We start from the raw sequence: 17967 nt of genomic DNA, 5'->3' as shown, positions 1-17967 counted from the left end.
GGAGCCTTGTTCTGTCTTATTCTGGCCCAAGGGCTCTCCTCTTCTTATTTTATGGTGGGGGGGGCGGTGTATAAAACCTTACAGAGTGAAGGACATCATCACATAAGTTAGAGGATAAAAATCTGGTGTGGACTAGTATACGGGGCATCAGGTCTGAGAATCAGGACACCTGCATCTGGTTTGGGCTAGGCCACCGGCCCACTGTGTATCTTTGGATGCATCACAGTTGTTCTCAAATCTGACAGATAATCAGAATCTAGGGGGAACATTTAACACGCAGATTTCCAAATGTGATTTGACTCTGCAGGCCCAAATCTCTATTTTCCAAGCATTCTCCAGGAGATTCTCATGGCTTATAACAAATGTTAACGATCCTGACCAGTTTTCTCCTCTGTAAAATATAACTTGCTTGGGTAACCCAACAGATTTGCTAAATGAACTCAAGGGGATGTCGGAGAAAATTGTGAAAGATTTTGAAATGGACAAAAAAGATTGTTAATCTGGGCCTTTAGCTCATCCTTCCAGGTCACCTACCCCTTTCAATGTCTCTGAGGTATTATTTTACATTTCCTCAAGCTGTAGAAAACTAATAATAATGCAAATGACTATTGTCCATAGAAATGCAAGTGAATTGTGTCTGGTGGAATGTAATCAATCAGCCTGTGAATACTGGCCAGTTTTACATGTATTTGTAAATTCACATCGGCACTCCTGATGGCTTGCGTAAGTGTGATGTTTGAATTTTCCCTGAACCAAATGTGACATACTACTGGTTCTTTCATTAATTAATGGGTCTAATAAAAATTTCAACATGTGTTTATTTTACATTTGTTTAAGAGTCATGATTTTATCTTAATTTTTAAAAATTATCCCTGAACAGGGGTGACTTTTCATGAACACATTCTATAGGTCACAAGCTTTCTGGTCTTACAAATAAGCTTAACGATCCTAATAGAATTGTAAGAAGTGGTATGAGTGGCCGACATGGGATAAATTAATACATCATCTGAATCTGCTGATTAAAAGATAACTGTCAAACTTATCAGGCAGGAGACCTACCACAATCAATGTAGCATGGAAAGTTTGGGGTAAGGAAAAGATGAGTGGACTTAGAGTCAGCCTCCCTGGGTTGCAGCCCCAGTCTCTACTTTCTACCTGAGTTCTCCGTTCTGGTTCTCCCACCGTATCCCACAAAGGGTAAAGAACCATAAATCGTCTCATTTGAATATGTACTAAACATCTAGAATATGAACTAAACAGTAAAGCTTAATGTCCATTCATTAAGCTCTACTGAATTTTAAGGTAGTCTTTCCAGAACGAAGACTCGAATGGATGTGGCTATTTAAATATGCTCCTGCTCCTGCAATGAATTGGCACCACTTCTTTTTCTAATGGAATTTGCATTTGCCCCTCATCTGGTAACTCTTAAAGTAATTCTCCTGTTTTACTTGTTTTACTGTTCTTCCCTTATCCTTTGCTCACTGGAGAAAGAGAATGACTGCTCAGTAACCAAGCTGCACAAGCACCCATGTCCCTTTTCCTGAGGCCCTGGCTTAGTTGTGATGCCAGCTCCTTGCAAAGTCTTCCTTGCCTCCCCCAGGCTGCTTGGATGCCCCGCCTGAGGTGCTGTAGCAGCATGCTGGACTACCTTTCCACCTACAAGACCTCACACTGAAGTGTACCTTCTCGTTTACTCTTAGCCACCCCTCTTTGACCCCCAGTCCTATGACCAGTTAAGCTTTCTGAGGAAAATTGTTCACCCAGCAGAGAGTAGGTGCTCATCTACTACGTGATAAGTGGTGGATAGATGAGACAAATTCTGGAAAAAGCCAAACAAGGGTTAAATTCGGTTTATCTCTATTTCAAATGGCATTTTAAAAAAATCAGGAAGACATGATTCAGGCTATCTCATCTCTAGAGGTTCTTGTGAATATTAGCTAATGAGACAAATGGTTGCCTGGTTTCATTCAAATTCACTCATGGAAAAATATGAGACTCACTATTTCCAAGAAAGAGTTTGGTGATTTAAGAGTATAAAACATTACTTGGGGTTACAAAAGAAGATAGGTTTTTCTTTGAAGCCCCCCAAATTTAGGAGTTCTGACGCTCATTGAAGTGGCAATTAATTTGTGTCTCTTATATTATATTATATTCATAATATTGAAAAAGCAGTTCCCTTTTTCCTTCTCTTGCCTCATAAGCTATTTTCTTCTCTCTTACTTTTTTGCTTTGTGAAACATGGCCATTATCATATAAATCTGTTTGGAGAGAACTAATAAAAATGAAAATGACTTAGGTGTGAGAAGCCAAAACAGAATCTTTGGAATAGGCATTATATGGTCACTAAAATATGCATTCAAACCTTTAAGTCTTTTATTTACTCTTAATTCTTTATTTCAGAGTCTCTAAGATGTTTTAGGGGTTTGTGTTTACTTGGAATTATTTATATCGGCTGATTATTTACATGCTATATCAACTCAGCAAAGCCATAGAAATTATTGTGACTGATTTTTAAAAGGTGTGCTGGTGTGAATAATGTGATGGGGTCAAGACTCTGTGTGCAGACACTAAACCTGAAATTGTGAGGATAATGGGACAGGTTACATTATAAATATGGAGGACAGAGCTTACTTTTTTGAAAAAGCTAAGCATGTGTTATTAAGTTCTTGCTAATGATGTGTGTGCATATGAGTGTGTGTATGTGAATGAATGTGTATTTGAGTGTGCATGGGTGTGAATGGGTGCATATAAATGCAAGTGTGTGACTGTGGGTTTGTGAAGATCTGTGAGTGTGTGAGAGCGTATGTGCATATGTAAGTATATCACAAACACACACTCGCCCACTTGGCCAAGAGGATGATTTGACACGTGGCTGATGTAAATGCATGAGGCAGTATGTGCATATGTAAGTATATCACAAACACACACTTGCCCGCTTGGCCAAGAGGATGATTTGACACGTAGCTGATGTAAATGCATGAGGCGGTATGTGATGTCAGTGTTGATGTCAGTGTTGATGTAAATGCATGAGGCGGTATGTGATGTCAGTGTTGAGGTTTTTCCAGTTTGTATTTCAAGTAGCATTTTAAAGAGCTGTGCGCATGAATTAAGCTGGCAGTCCATAAAGTGTAATTTTCTGAGCTCTTTAAAAAACTTGATAATAAGAGTTATTGGTGGAAATTGTCTAAGACCCTTAATTACAGAAGATTATCTATTTACTATATAAGCTCATTACACTCAGAGGACCTGGATGACCCTGGACCTGGATGGCCCTGGACCTGGATGGCCCTTTAATGTTATCAGAGCACAAGTGACCAGCAATGAACTCAAGATTCCACGCATGATGGCATCACATCTTTCATGATGGTGGTAAAATTTCATACCCATGGCATGTCATGTCAGCAACTGCAAAACCCACTCAGAAGATGAGGGGCAGGGTATCACAGCCTCCTTATCTCTGGAACAAGTCTCATTAGATGTGCTCATAGGTCAGAGACAACCTTCATACAACACTCCTTAGGATAGTGTTAATGAGATTGTTCAGAAGACTAGGAAATAAAACATATTGTGAAAAGATGTAAATTATGAAGAGAAGGTACCTAAAATATACGGTATACCTTGCTTTGTACTGGGCATGATATTCTACCTTTTATTTACATTATTTTGTTAAATATTCAGTCTCCCTAGGAAGGAGAAAACTGAGGCTCCAAGAAATTAAACAGTGTGCTCAAATTAGTGCAGCTAGCTAGTAAAGGTCAGAGCTTGAAGGTAGACCAGGTGTATGTGATTCCCGGATAATGCCCTTTGCTATTCTGCCACCTATTCCCCCATCTCTGCCCATGATGGTGGAAAGACAGAGCCTTATCATGGTATGTGAGCTGCAGGGATTTGGGAAGGTAATGGTGGATGAATATATGAAGGAAGTTTATTTTGCTCTGAAAATGTAGCAAAGCAGACTGTGTCAAGCCTCTGTCTGTAGACAGAATTTGGAGACTAATGGTGAGGCCACAATACTTCTAAAAGCAGTACTCACTGAATTAAGGAGGCAGTTCCTGGCTTCTCCTCTCTGAGGCCTGCTCCTCCACGCTCAACTGTGAGTGCTCAGTAAAGGCTCAGCAAGGCTTCTTTCAAATTGTCTTAAACCCTTTGTTCTTTGTGACTACAACCATGGGCTATTATTGTCTCCTTTTCTATAATTTCTTTGTGACAAATAATATACGTCTTGGGCTTACAGCCCACCTCCTCCCGGAACAGATCCTGGTTAACTCCTCTAAACTTGGTTTGCTTCCTTTTTTATAGTTTCTGGTATATTATCATGTACTTGATGTACTTACTAATTGTAGATGCCAGGCACAGCATTAGTTCATTTAGTCTCCATAATACTCATGCATCAAATATTTATTGACCATGTATATTTCAAGAACTGTACTATGCTACAGAGATATAAAGGTTAGCAGTTACAGATTTGTTCCCATGGAGTTAACAAGGGAGATAGAAGTTAACCAAGGAATTCCAGAAATAAATATATAAATCCAAGTTGAGATAAGTGCTTTAAAAAAAAAGAAATATGGTGTCATGAAAGTATATAACAGAGGAAACTCAGAGTGTTGGTATTAGGAAAGGCTGTACCAAAAAAGTAAAATCTGAGCTGAGATCTGGTGGGTGCATGATAATCAAGTGGAATTGTGTGTGTGTGTGTGTGTGTGTGTGTGTGTGTGTGTGTGTGTGTGTGGTGATAGTAGTGCTATTGGGTAGATGGGAGGATGGGAGAGGGGAGGAGCAGACTTCAGGAAGGAAAATCCCTTGGCAGCTGGTAGTGTGGTCCTTTTGGGGAAGGAGAAAAGGACACCGTAGATGGAACAGAGAGGCAAGGGGAATGAACACAAAGCAGAGATGTCACCAGAAATGAGACCGTACAGGTCCTGGAGATCCCTGTAAATATTCTGGTCTTAACACAAGGGATATGGGAGGACATTTAGGTATAGTTTTAAGCAAAGATATGTGTGTTGTGAGCAGATCTAAGGCAGGCATAATGATTATCTTCTTTTACAAGTGAAGAAGGAAAGGCTTGGATGAGCTTCATGGGGGTCACACAGCTGGCAAGTAGCTTAACTGGGACTTAAACCCATGTCAAATGATATCCACCCTTTTTATTCTTAAACATTCAGTGAATCCATGTTGATATGTTCATTCTCCTTCTCTCATTTCTTAAGTCTGAAAAGGAAGCACCTACTTCTGGAATATGACTAGAACTGATCAGAACTAACATTTTTAAGCTCCTACTATGTTGTCTTATTTAATCACAGCCATCCTATAACAGTAGTTCTTATATACCTATTTTCAAAATGAGAAAAGAGGTTCGGAAAGTTAGGCAATATGCTCTATTGTTAGAAAGTAGAGTAGCTGGGGTTTGAATCCATTTTATCTGACTCCAAAGTTTAGACATCCCCACTTTTAGGATAGGCAGGTAGGGATGTGTATCTGGAAGTCAGCAGAGAGATTTGGACTGCTGGCTGTTGGCAGAACAAGCTTCCTTATTTCTGAGCAGATATATATCAAATGTTTGCTGAAATGAGGATTCATCTGCTCTGATCTGTGACAGTTGGACCTTCTTTGCCCTCAAGTTCACACTCCTAATATTCCCTGTACTCTCACCTCCTTTGTTCTCTTTCCTGAGGACAATGCCCGGTGTGTTCCCCTGGATCAGAATGCAGGTGCATAAGAATGCTATTTTGTTATAAGGAATTTTTTTTCCCCTGCCTTATGGTTTAAGGAGAAAATGGTAATTCACAAAGCTACAGTTCATTCAAGGAATTTTACCAAATCCCCAAAGCATTGCCTTACACATTCTAAATCAAGTGCCTGGCTTTTAAAATGGGAGCCTACAATATCTTGGCGAAAGAAAAAATGTAAGTATGATTTATCGCTCCAATCTTGCAGTCTGTGTAATGTAGACATTTCACTCCTAGGAATGAACAGTCCTGTGTGCCTCGAAGCAGACTGTAAATGCTTGGTTCGTGACCAGACAACTTGTCTTTTAATGGCCTGCAACCGACTAAAATAAGCACAAAAAGTTACGACTGCCACCAGGCAGCTAGACGTCATTCCTCAGTATCCTAATAGCATTCTATATTTATCTGGAATTGTTTTTTCATCTGATGGCTTCAGAAAAATATCTTAATATAAAATGGTGGGCCACACACAATAGGACATTGTTAAATTTTAAATGAGATACCCAAATGATAATCTCAAGAAGGAGAAAATATATTGTATTATTGCAAAGTTATATATGTCATCCTTATCTTCATCAGCAGATAGTTAATTGTGGACCAACAGCTAAGTCAAGTCACCACCCCAGTGATGAATCTTAGGCAGGCTCTAACCTCCAGGGCTTGTTTTATCTCTGATAGAATAGGGCTTCACTTGATAAATGCCATCTTCTCTTCCTGCACTGATGCCAGTCTGTTCAGGTAGTATTTACAACTTCAGCCAGTGACCTCAGTGTGGCAATTCTTACTCAATGATGGAGAAAACTCAGATGTACATAAGCCTAATCGTCTGAACAAATCTAAGGAGCCAGGAGCCAGGCTCTGAACTCTTCTCTAAAAACGCCCAAGAATCACTTGGAAGCGAACCACGAATGATTACTGAAACAAAGCTGACCTTGGGTGTGAGCCAGGAGGTGTTCCCAGACTCTGGCAGGGTACACACAATTGCTTTGGAGTCTCGCTGGGTGCTGCACCATGAGGGCCATCAAGCTGCTGAAGGTGACCCAATGGCATATGAAACCAAGGAAACGGGGTCTAACTGGAGCTTTTTTTGGAAGCTCTCTCTTTTTAAGGGAATTTGAGGAAAGTGGAAGAGGAGAGGCAGATTTCACTGAGGTGGGAAACCATATTCAGCCAAGTGTGAGAGGGAACGTGCCTGGGAAATAGCACAAGCCGGAGGATGCAGAGAAGCCCAAATAGCCCTAGGGTGGAGAGACAAGTCCTTCCAGAAGCCATCTGAAGGGAATGGCTGGTGACTGGTAACTTGGTCTGCATGGCGCTCAGACAAGTGGAGTACACCCCAAAATGGAGGCTATTGCACCAATGCTCTGACATTTCAGTAGTTTTCAATGCTAATTTATCTTTCCATTCTCTTCATAATTGGAAAGAACCAATCTCCAAGGTCCATTAGACTGGAAAAGCAGCCCCTTCTATCCTGCTCTAGGACAGGAAAACACCAAAGCCTTCTCCCCAGATTACTTATGTTTTGGGGTCATGAATGGAGGAAAGGAATAAAGCCTTTTCTTTGAGAAAGCCCAGTGAACACATTATAAAAATTGTAACTACCAGTTACTGAGTGTTCACGGTGACTAGGCACTGTACCAGATGCTTTAAGAACATTATTCATTTTATCCTTACAAATACCTAAGAGGGGAGAGGTTGTTATTATTCCTTTATAAATAAGGAAATCAAAATAATGAGATGTTTCTAAATTGCTTACGGTCACACAATAAGTAGGACGTGAATACAGGATTGACTCCAGCATAATGACTCCTGAAACATGAGGACCCTAAATCGTGGTCAAGAGAAAGGTTCAGATTTCATGAGGATCCCCAAGCCCACCCTGTATGTCAGTTATTGTAAGTGGGATGGGTCCTACCTAAGAGCCTGAGCCAGAGGGAGACACCAGTCTCCTGCAGGAGAAACAAATAGTTTGTTTGATCCTTTGATTGATGTTAATTTGGGCATTTAATACATCTTCTGATTCCCTGTGAGACCCCACAGGATGCATTTGATGCTCAACTTTCATGAAAACTTTCATTAGCAGTTCTGTTGGCAATGTGCTAAAATCATGCTTCTTAAAGCGTGGTCCCGAATCAGCAGCATCGGAACCACCTGCAGATCAGCTAGAAATGCAGATTCTCAAGTCTCACCCCAGAACTGCTGAATCAGAAACTCCAGGGACAGGGCCCAGCAATATGGGTGCTAACCAGCCCTGCAGGTCATCGGACTCAAATTAAAGCCTGAGAATCACTGCTCAGGCTAACGCCTGAGAAGCACTAGGAGACAGCACAAATGGAATTATTTTTTTCACATGGAAGGACATTGACTTAAAATATTTTCTCTCTCTTTCATTCATCCTTTTCTTTTTCATTAAAGAATGTGCTTACCTCATTTCCAAATCTTCATTCTCCTGTGGTACAAATTTGTACAAGGCAACATAGGTGTTCATCTGCAATGGGTCTTTGGAAGGAGGTGCCTGAAAGAGAAAATGAAAGAGAAATGAGAGAAGGGAGGAGGAGGAAGTGGAGAGAAGCAAAGAAGAAAAGGAAATGGAGAAGTTAATGCAATGTAAGTCCATGCAAAGTTGATTCAGTATATGGCTCTTGCGTGTTAAAATATCTAACTATTATTGAAGACTGTTTCAATCATAGGTTTATTTTTACATTCTTAGCTGATTTTGATTGCATTGCAAACCATTTGAAAACGATTATGTGGAAGTCTTTGTCAGAAATACTACAATCTTTGGATATACTTGTTCATGAAAGTTCATAAGGTTGGCCCCAGGAATGAGAATATTCTCTCTATAATCTATAAGAGCTGCATGTGAACAGGAGTAAACAATTTCCACTTCTTAAAACTGACTTTTAACAGTTAGCCTAAAATTTGGTATCTAGTACATCACAGAAAACCAGGTATATTCATCTGGTAATTAGTTCATTCATGTTGTAGAGAAAACATAGATTTTGGCATCAGACCAGTTTAATTTATATTATGGAATCACCATCTACTAACTATGAAATCTTGTAATAATAATAATAAAGCTACCATTTTTGATAGCTTACTGTGTGCCAGGCAGTCTGTGATATGCATTGGCATACTCAAACTTCACGACAGTCTTGTGAGGTAGAGTATATTGTTGTCCCCAGTTTGTAGTCTATACAAAAGTCTTACAAGTGTATATAAATATTAGCTATTATTATTATTATTATTATTATTACCAAATAAATGTTAATGCTATATGATTGTCCCTACTTTATAATACATGCAATAAATTATAAATTATATAATATACAACAAAATTGTGTAATATTACATATCATATAACATTACATATTATATATATTATATATTACATATTTAATACATAATACACACATGTTAATTTTGTAATATGTATGTATACATAATATATAATTATATATGTGTTATGTAATATGTAATCTATAATTATATAATATATTTAAATGCATAATATTATAATGCATATATGCTATATATAAAACAGAAAAAAGTTGCACACGACTATATCTTTTTTATCTATGATTCACTCTACTATCCAAAGCTCAAGTACCTTATACTATATATTTCAATTCTATTCTATTCTGTTCTATTCTAATTATATATATGAACATAATATAGTAATTATACACTTATATACTATAAAATAGTCATAATACATTACATAATGATATAATTTACACACTATAGAGTATATACCAACTTGTACTCAACATATATAATGGATGCAAAAAGTGTACAACACGATATTTATCCTTTTTAGCTTTGATGCATAGTGATATTCCTGTTTTACTCCATGCTATCTATTATATGGCAAGTTATGTTACCTTACTCTATTGTATTCTCTAAAAACACTAGTCTGGGATGCACTAATTTGGCATCATGACCACATGGGTGGTGACCTGCAGTATGATCTAAGGATCCTGTCTCATCTGCCTTCTGTGACATCTATAAATACCTGGTGGTTTATGTTCTTTGCTTCATCTCGGAAATCGTCAGTGCCATTTTCTGGATATGTAAACACTGAAGGAGACAAGAGAAAACAGGAGCTTTATGAATCTGGTCACCACTTTTGGAAACATGTTTGAAAGATGTGGCTTTATTTATTCCCTGTACCCTAGCTTCTACTTCACTTCTCACCACCTTTTCCTTGTTCTTGGTGACTCGGCTTCTGTGTCGTCTTCCACAGGATGCTTCCCCGCCTCCCCCTGCAGCCTTCTGCACCGCCTTCTCTGTGCGCATACACCCTGCACATGCACACATCCATCTGGCACACAACCTCCTGATTGCTTTGCAGTTGTGTGTTCGCAACTTAGTCTCTTTTGGTAGCGCTCTTCTAAAGAGCAGACACTATGTCATTCATCTTCGTTAAATGTTTTCGAATCATGTGTTAACGGGTTGGAGGGTGAGGTATGGCCCAATTTAATTCTATTTGAATTACCTTTTCTAAGCACCAGATTCTTTTATCTTTTTTCAACATCTTGATTCTAGCTTCTTAATGCTCTATATTCTATTTTGCAGATTAAAGCTGTAGTTGATCTTGTACTGTCAATGCATTGGGGCTGTTATTTGGAATAAAAAATAAAAGTGTGGTTTCTCATTTAGTTTGTTCTCAGGATGTATAGTTCCCTTCTTTTTTTTTTTTTTTTGCATTTAAATAGCCATTCTGTGGCCTTTGATAACAAGACTTCTCAAAATGGGCAGGAGTTTTCCCTGTCCACATACACGGCTGTGGGAGGTCCCGGCCTGCCTTAGCTACTTCCGTCAACCAAGTCTACCTCAGTTACCAACATCGTGGCCTAATTCTCAAACACAAATGTGGCAAATGTTTCCAAGTTTATACAATACAGCAATGATGTCTAAATGAACCCACCATTTAGGTGACTTGACATTTAAAAATAACACATTGCTGCTTTATTCTCCCCTTTGGTCTCCCTTCAGATGATCAAGGAAATATCAGCAGAGGAAGAGAAACAAATCACAAATGCTGTATAACCTATTTCAGTTAATGCATTGACAATCTCCACTGTCCTAAAATGGACTCAATAACTGTGAAGTAGAAAACACATTTCAAAACTAGAGCCCCTGTAAATGTATGGATGCTTAGTAAACATCTATAATCCCCAGTTTATAGTTCCAGAGCCTGTGGATGCAATTCCATTATCCCTAGGAAGCCATTATACAGTCATTGAAGGAGCTGTGGTTTGCAGGAGTGGAAAACGAAGGCCCCATCCTAACACCTTGTCTGCCTCAATATTTGACCACTCAACAGTTTAAAATGAGTGAGGCCAGCAATACCTTTCTCCAGTATTATGTGATTACCTGAAATCCTGGTGTAAATACTTGATTCCATAAGTATAAAACTAGATTCCATAAGTATAAAACTTCTAAAGGAATATTGAATATTTGAGTGAAAACATGCAAAGAAAATCTTCCTAGAAAATTTGTGATTAGAGCTAAAATGAGAGACTACATAAACAATGATCAATTTGGACTGGTGTTACGATTTTGTAATTTCACATTATTTTACTTTTTATTGAATATCCATTGGGCATCTGGTTCGAACTGTGTGTCATTTTTGTGAACTCTGCTAAAAATTATTTGAAGTGACCCCAAATGTGGGGTCACAGTGCAAAAATGATTTTTAAAACCCAATCCTACCAGAATCAATTCTAAGACTTTGATTTGAGGGAAAATGAATAAAGAAAGGTAACTGTTTTATCAATATATATTATACACCTTTTATGTTTGGTGTTTTAAATGCATTTTATTAAAAATAATTTGGTTGTTGATTTCATCCATTACAAGTCATCAAAGAATATGTCCTCTATGCAGACATCTTTTCTAATGTTACAGATGCAAAACGAATCTTTAGTATTTGCCACATCCCCAAAAAACTTTTTTTCTGTTAACTTTTTCATATTCTGTCTTTCTTTTCTGCTCTGCAGTCCTGTGAGGCCCATGTCTGCCACTGTGTTTTCTAATGAGATGATGATTTGGTTTTTCTTCTTTAAACTGATTATGTATACATGACTAGCTTATCTGACATTGATCCAAATTTGCAACCCCGGAGTAAGTCTTACTTGGTAATTATGCGTTACCTTTTAAAAATACATTCTCGGATGTAGTTTACTAAGATTTTGTTTCAGATTTCTGCATCCATATTCAAGAGGGAGACTAGCCAGTGATTTTTCTTTCTTATGTTGGCATTGTTTGGTTTCGAGGTCAGTATTACATCAGCCTCACAAACTAAGAGAACACCACTTCCCTTCTTTCTCGCCACTTTTTGTTGACCTGAAAATGCTTACATAATGTGGAAATATTCTGGTCCTTAAACGTTTGGTAGAATTTATGGATAAAGTTGTCTGGGCCTGGTATTGTCATTGCGCAAAAATTTAAAATATTGATTCAGTTTCTATTATGATTAGAAGCAAATTTAAGTTCTCTATTTCTATTCTTGAGTCAGACTTTGGTCATTGATATTTTTCTTGGGAACTTCACATTTAAAAAAAGTTTTGAAATTTATCGGCATGAAGTTGGTCATGAGATTCTTTTATTTTCCTTTTAATCTCTCTTATATTCATTCTTTCTTATTATTGCTTTTTGTTTGATCTTTCGATTTTATTCTTAAAAATTGTTAATTATAAATTTAATTTTTTTAAGAACCACTCTTTGGATTTATGATCTTTGTAATTTAATCATTTCTGCTCTTATCTTTATTACTGCCTTCCTATTGCTTTTTTTGGATTCTTTTTTCTTTTTTTCTGACTGCTTAAGTATGATGCTTAGATGATCACTTTTTAGCACTTCTTATTTTCTAATAGAATAGTTTTGGTATGTAGTGTTTTTATACTTAGTTTTAAACATGTTCCAAGTTTCGGTATGAATTCTTTCTTTTTAGTAGTTTTAATTTCACAAATTATAAATTTCTCTACTTATCTTCATGATTGATTTCTGTTTTGGTCAGAAAGATGTGTCCTATACAATATTAATTTTGTGAAATTTATGAAGTTTGCTTCGTGGCCAACCAGGGGATCAATTTTTATAATTGTTTCACGTGTTCTTAAAAAGAATCTGAATTCTCCATTTGTTCGATGGAGTGTCTTTTTTAAGGGAATTAAGATTGTCAAATATGTCCTCAATTCCTCTGTGTCTGTACTGAATCTTTTTGTTTCTCTGATTTACCAAGGACTGAGAGGCATGTTAAAATCTCTCACTATAGATGGAAATGTCAATTTTCCAATAGTTCTGTCAATTCTTCCCTGAGTTTGTCATTTTGAAGCTATATATTAATTAGGTAGATGCAAGTTTAGAACTAATATCTTCTGGCAAAGTGAACATGACCATGTAATGTTGCTTTTTTTTCTCTAGTAATGCTTTTGTTCTTAAAGTCCATTTTTTTTCTCACACATTAATATAACTATATAATCTTTCTTTTCCTTAATATATGCCTGTCGTAACCTTTTAAAATATATTTTTTTACTTTTATACTTTCTATATCCTTATGTTTCAGATGTTTATAAATAATATATAGGTCATTTAAAAAATCCAGTCTATAAAACTCTTTTATCTAGCATTTAGTTGATTTACATTGATTTTGATTACTGATAACTTTGGATTACTGCCTAACATTTTATTTCATACTTTCTATCTGTCTCTAAATTTCTATGCTTTTTCTTCCAGTTCTGTTCCCCTTATCATGTGACCCTCACTCTCTTCTTTTCTTGCCATCTTTTGAATTAATTGGCGTTTTTCTCCTTCTCATTCAATTTTGTTTCTGTTCTAGTTTGAAAGGTTAAAGCTATTTTTAATTCATTTAGTGGTTATCCTGGAAATTTTATGAAGCATATTTTAACTTATCAAAATCTAAAGTGAAATAATATTTTTAATCGTCTCCCAAACAATACAAGAATCTTTGAATGACCATTCCCTATTTAAATATATAGTACTTTAGTTAATGTTTTATTAACAACTTTTTGTTAACATTATTGTTAATTTTTATGTAGTTAACATTCTCTTAGATTTAACCACATGTTAATCACTTTCTTTGTTCTTCATTCCTTGCTCCTTGGTCCTTCCTTTGAAGTCACATTTTCTTCTTTGAAGTACACCTTTCTGAAATTTCTTGAGTGTGAATTTTTCTTAAATGTACTGTAGATGCAGTTTTAGTCTGAAATTAAAGTATTGAAAGATAGTTTTGCTTTATTTATAATTCTAAGAGTTACTTTTAGTGTATTGAAGATATAATACTATTATTTGGCTTCTATTATAACTTATAAGAAATAGCTATCAGTTTAATTTTCATTCCTTTGTAGGTAATCTGTCTTTCAGCCTATATTTAATATTTTCTTTTGTCTTGGAAATACTGCCATTTCACTAAGACGTGTCTAGGTAAAGCTTTCTAAATTTGAGGGCTGATGTCTTTAAGCAATTCTGAAAAATTCTTAGCCAGTTAAATATTGTCTCTTAAATATTGTCTCTTTTCTATTTAATCTTTATGTACCTCTAAAATGTCAACATATACAGTCTCTGAGAATGCATGTCAAACTTTCTTACTCATCTTCCATGTCTCTTTTGTTTTCATGAATTCTACTGCTTTGTCTCCCTAGATATATCCTTAGCAATTTCTTTGGCTCTATATTCCAGGGTACTAATTCTCTCTTCAGCTTTATCTATGATGCTATTAAATCCATAAATCAAATATCTTTTAAAAAATTTTCTAGGAGTTCTATTTAGTTTCTCTTAAAATTTGCCTTTTCAATTTTGATAGTCTTCCCTTTCTTTGTTATATGTTCTAGTCCATTTTTATATATTTAAACATATATAACTACATAGTTATATATTTCTTTATTTGATAATTCCAACATATACAGTCTCTGAGAATCTGATCATAAAATTGGTTGTTTCTGCTGACTCTAATTCACGGTAGCTTATTTTCTCATACGTGTGGTTACTTTCGATTCTTAACTCATTTGCGGAAATTTTGAGGTCTCAGTTTAAATTTTCTTCCTCCAGAGAGGGTTTATATTTGCTTCTGCCAAATCTCTGGTGATTTTATCTAAATTGCATTAAAATTTCATATTATTTTACTTTGTCCATAAAGGTAGTATGGGTTCAGACCCTAAATCTAAGTAAGAAGACTTTTCTTCCTCCCTCATTCCTTTCCTTCCTTCCTCCTTCCCTGCCCACTTTTCTTTCTTTCCTTCTCCAGATAAGTTAAGACTAATATCACATTTTACTTTACCAAATTCCTCTGTAGGTCATTCTTTTCTCCTAGTGCTACTAAAGGTATCTTTTGGGATATCAGCATTTTTCCAAAAGGCCTCTCATCTAATCTATTACTCTGCCTACTCCCCAGGTTTGATGCTCCATTGTTCATGCCTAGGACCTATATATTACCCAATTCAAAGCCCCAGGGATGTGCAGAGTAAACATCGGCCTTCGTCTGCTTATATCTATGGATTAATGCTTTATTGCCATTTCTAGACTCTAAGGAATTGCCTTATTTTGCTGAAAGCTCAGCCATGCATTAACTAAAATTAATTTTTTTTTCTCCTAGTAGTTTAAGGAGTGCTAAACTGGGAAAAATTTCTCTGAACATCCAGCCTGCCACATAGCTGGAAAGAGAATTTTCTATGCTTTTAAAGAGACCTTTACCTATTTAGATACTAAGTGTATGTAGCAGAAAAACACCAAAAATATTTGCATCTGTAACTTTGGAATTGTCTACTGGAGGAGGGCCAGAACAGAGGCATCTGCCAAAAGAGCCATTAAGCAGAAAAACACCAAAAATATTTGCATCTGTAACTTGGGAATTGTCTACTGGAGGGGGGCCAGAACAGGGGCATCTGCCAAAAGAGCCATTAAAACATTTGCTTGCTTGCTTGCTTTCTTTCTTTTCTTTCTTTCTTTCTTTCTTTCTTTCTTTTTTTTTTTTTGCGACAACTCAAAATTTGAGATATAGAACCAGTGCATGCTAAAGGCAAGGATAAATTTCATAAATATGCACTTGCTGTTTTTTTCTTTTGGATAACATTTCTTTGCTTTAGTGAAACTTAAGGTATATTAGCTGCTGTAATACCCTCACGTGGATGTGATTAACTCCGTCTTTTTGGAACGATACTTCCAGGAATCTGTCTAGCTTATGTTCCATTCCCTCTGCTTCTCTTCCAGGAAAGTTACGATCACATACAGCCAGACTGAAATGCAATTATTGAAGGTAGCCTGTAATATCATTATTTGGCATTTTGAGCTGAAATAGGCAACCTCGATTTTACTTCCTCTTTTGCTCATGATCTTGCTCCTAGTGGCGTTTCTGGCAGTTAAACCAAAGGTGAAGACTAACTACTCTCCTCATCTATACTTTTGATGCATCCAGGAATAGTATTGAAAACAACAACTGGAAACAGAGCTGCCCAAGATTTTTTTATAAAAGAGAAAGAAGAGACTGCACTTTTAGCAGTAAAGAAATGAGCATAAATTGTACCCTCTTCTAAGGTGGCTTTGGAAATATTCTTCAAGGATTTGACATAACACCTGGCTGGCAGAAATAATAGCTGCATGCATCGTGTATTTTTTAGAACATAAATGAAACATATAATGCAGAACTGCTCATGACTGGAAGCCCGAGTGCTGCTTCTGAAAAGCCAGCAGCCCCTTTGCCATGACAGTGGGAAGACCAGTGGAAACTTGGACCCCATAAGCAGGCTGTTTTCTCTATGTTGTTTCTTGAACTGCATGGGCAGAGGATTAAATCAATCAAAGGAAACTGTTTTGAAGCAAACTACTGCATAATTAATCCCTCTAGCTTCCAAGGGTGCGTTATAAAGAAAGCTACTACAGATCAAAGGAATAGCTAATAGATCTCCAAAGCTTTTTAGAGCTTTATTGCTTGCTAAGTTCTTTTAACAGATTTCATTGAATAAGATGGTGAAAATGCCCCTTAACATAAAAGAGATGGCAAATAATCAGCTTTGTGTCTGACTGTATTACTCCATGCCTCAGTTTTCTTATCTATACAGTATGTGGGATGTGTGTGTGTGTGTGTGTGTGTGTGTGTGTGTGTGTGTGTGTGTATTGGAAGGGCAGGGTGGATTTTATGACTTCTAATTCTTCTCAACCTTGAACAAGATTCATATGCAAATTCTGATTGTGCAGTTATTCTAGGAAGGCCTGAGATTCTGCATTTCTAACAGGTTCTCCAGTGGTGCCCAGGCTGCTGGTTGCTGAACCACACTTGGAGTAGTGAGAGTGACTCTAAGTTGCATCTCTTTATGACATTTTATGATCTTATGATGGCTTTATTAATAGCAACCATACTTCATATCGAAGAATCCTAAATATAGCTCTTCACATTATAAAATCCTATAAAGACCATTTTTTTCAGTAAAGAAATCCCCAGGGCAGATAGACACCTCAACTACTAAAGGAATAGGAGAGCAATAGCATCAATAAAGCTGGACCAGGATGGCTGAGGCAGAGGGGTAAGTGGAGGGGGCATGACTTTGAAGAGCAGCAGATAAGATCTGCTGACAGAACAGATATGAGGTGTGAGAAGGGAGAGTCAGGCTCATGCCCAAAGTTTGTCCTGATCAACTTGTAGAATGGCGTTTCTTAGTTACTGAGCAGGGGCAATTGGAGAAGACCCAGTTTGGGTGGGTGGGTGGAAGAATCAAGAGCCCAGTGTTAACTTTAAGATGCCACATTGGATGCTATATCCAGTAGGCTACAGGTGTCTGGAGGCAGCAAAGAAGCCTAGTGCTGGAAGTGAAGTTTCAGAGTCATCAGTGCATAGATGGTATTTATGTTTATTATTTCATTTAAAAATCATAACGCCATATGGATTTGGTGTTATTATCATCTTCATTTTAAAGGTGAAGCAATTGAGGTAGAGAAAGGCAAGGTCACTGCTTCAAGGGTACATGATCACCAAGTGAAGTCCAGCACTCTGCCTCCAGAGCAGGCAGGACCAAGGGACTAAATATGTCCAGCAAGGTTAGTGATGAGGAGTGTCAGGTAAGGGTGCACACAGAAGTCAGAGTCAGGGGACAGAACAGCAGACCAGACCCGAAGCGTTAAAATGCAGGCACATCTGGTTTGTATACCAGTCTCTGGTGAGTTCGTTCCTCAGATGCTGAAGAACTCTGGGGTTGCTGACCAAATTCAGGGTGGCCCTGCA

At 37.2% G+C, this 17967-nt stretch overlaps 1 protein-coding gene across 7 annotated transcripts in view; it reads right to left on the bottom strand.

Annotated features, from left to right (window-relative positions):
* The window catches only part of STAC (SH3 and cysteine rich domain), a 124267-nt gene that overhangs the window by 22215 nt on the left and 84085 nt on the right, over nt 1-17967 (bottom strand). For all 7 annotated transcript variants that reach the window (XM_006905755.3, XM_025039291.1, XM_025039294.1 and 4 more), the window contains exons 7-8: nt 9748-9812; nt 8159-8247 (exon numbers count right to left, since the gene is read on the bottom strand). In XM_006905755.3, the coding sequence (XP_006905817.1) occupies nt 8159-8247; nt 9748-9812 (154 nt within the window). The remainder of the gene's footprint in view (nt 1-8158; nt 8248-9747; nt 9813-17967) is intronic.

Source organism: Pteropus alecto, unplaced genomic scaffold (assembly GCF_000325575.1).
Source record: "Pteropus alecto unplaced genomic scaffold, ASM32557v1 scaffold10, whole genome shotgun sequence".
Classification (NCBI taxonomy): domain Eukaryota; kingdom Metazoa; phylum Chordata; class Mammalia; order Chiroptera; family Pteropodidae; genus Pteropus; species Pteropus alecto.
The sequence above is the reverse complement of the archived record's forward strand: the minus strand, read 5'-3'. Positions and strand labels throughout refer to the sequence as shown.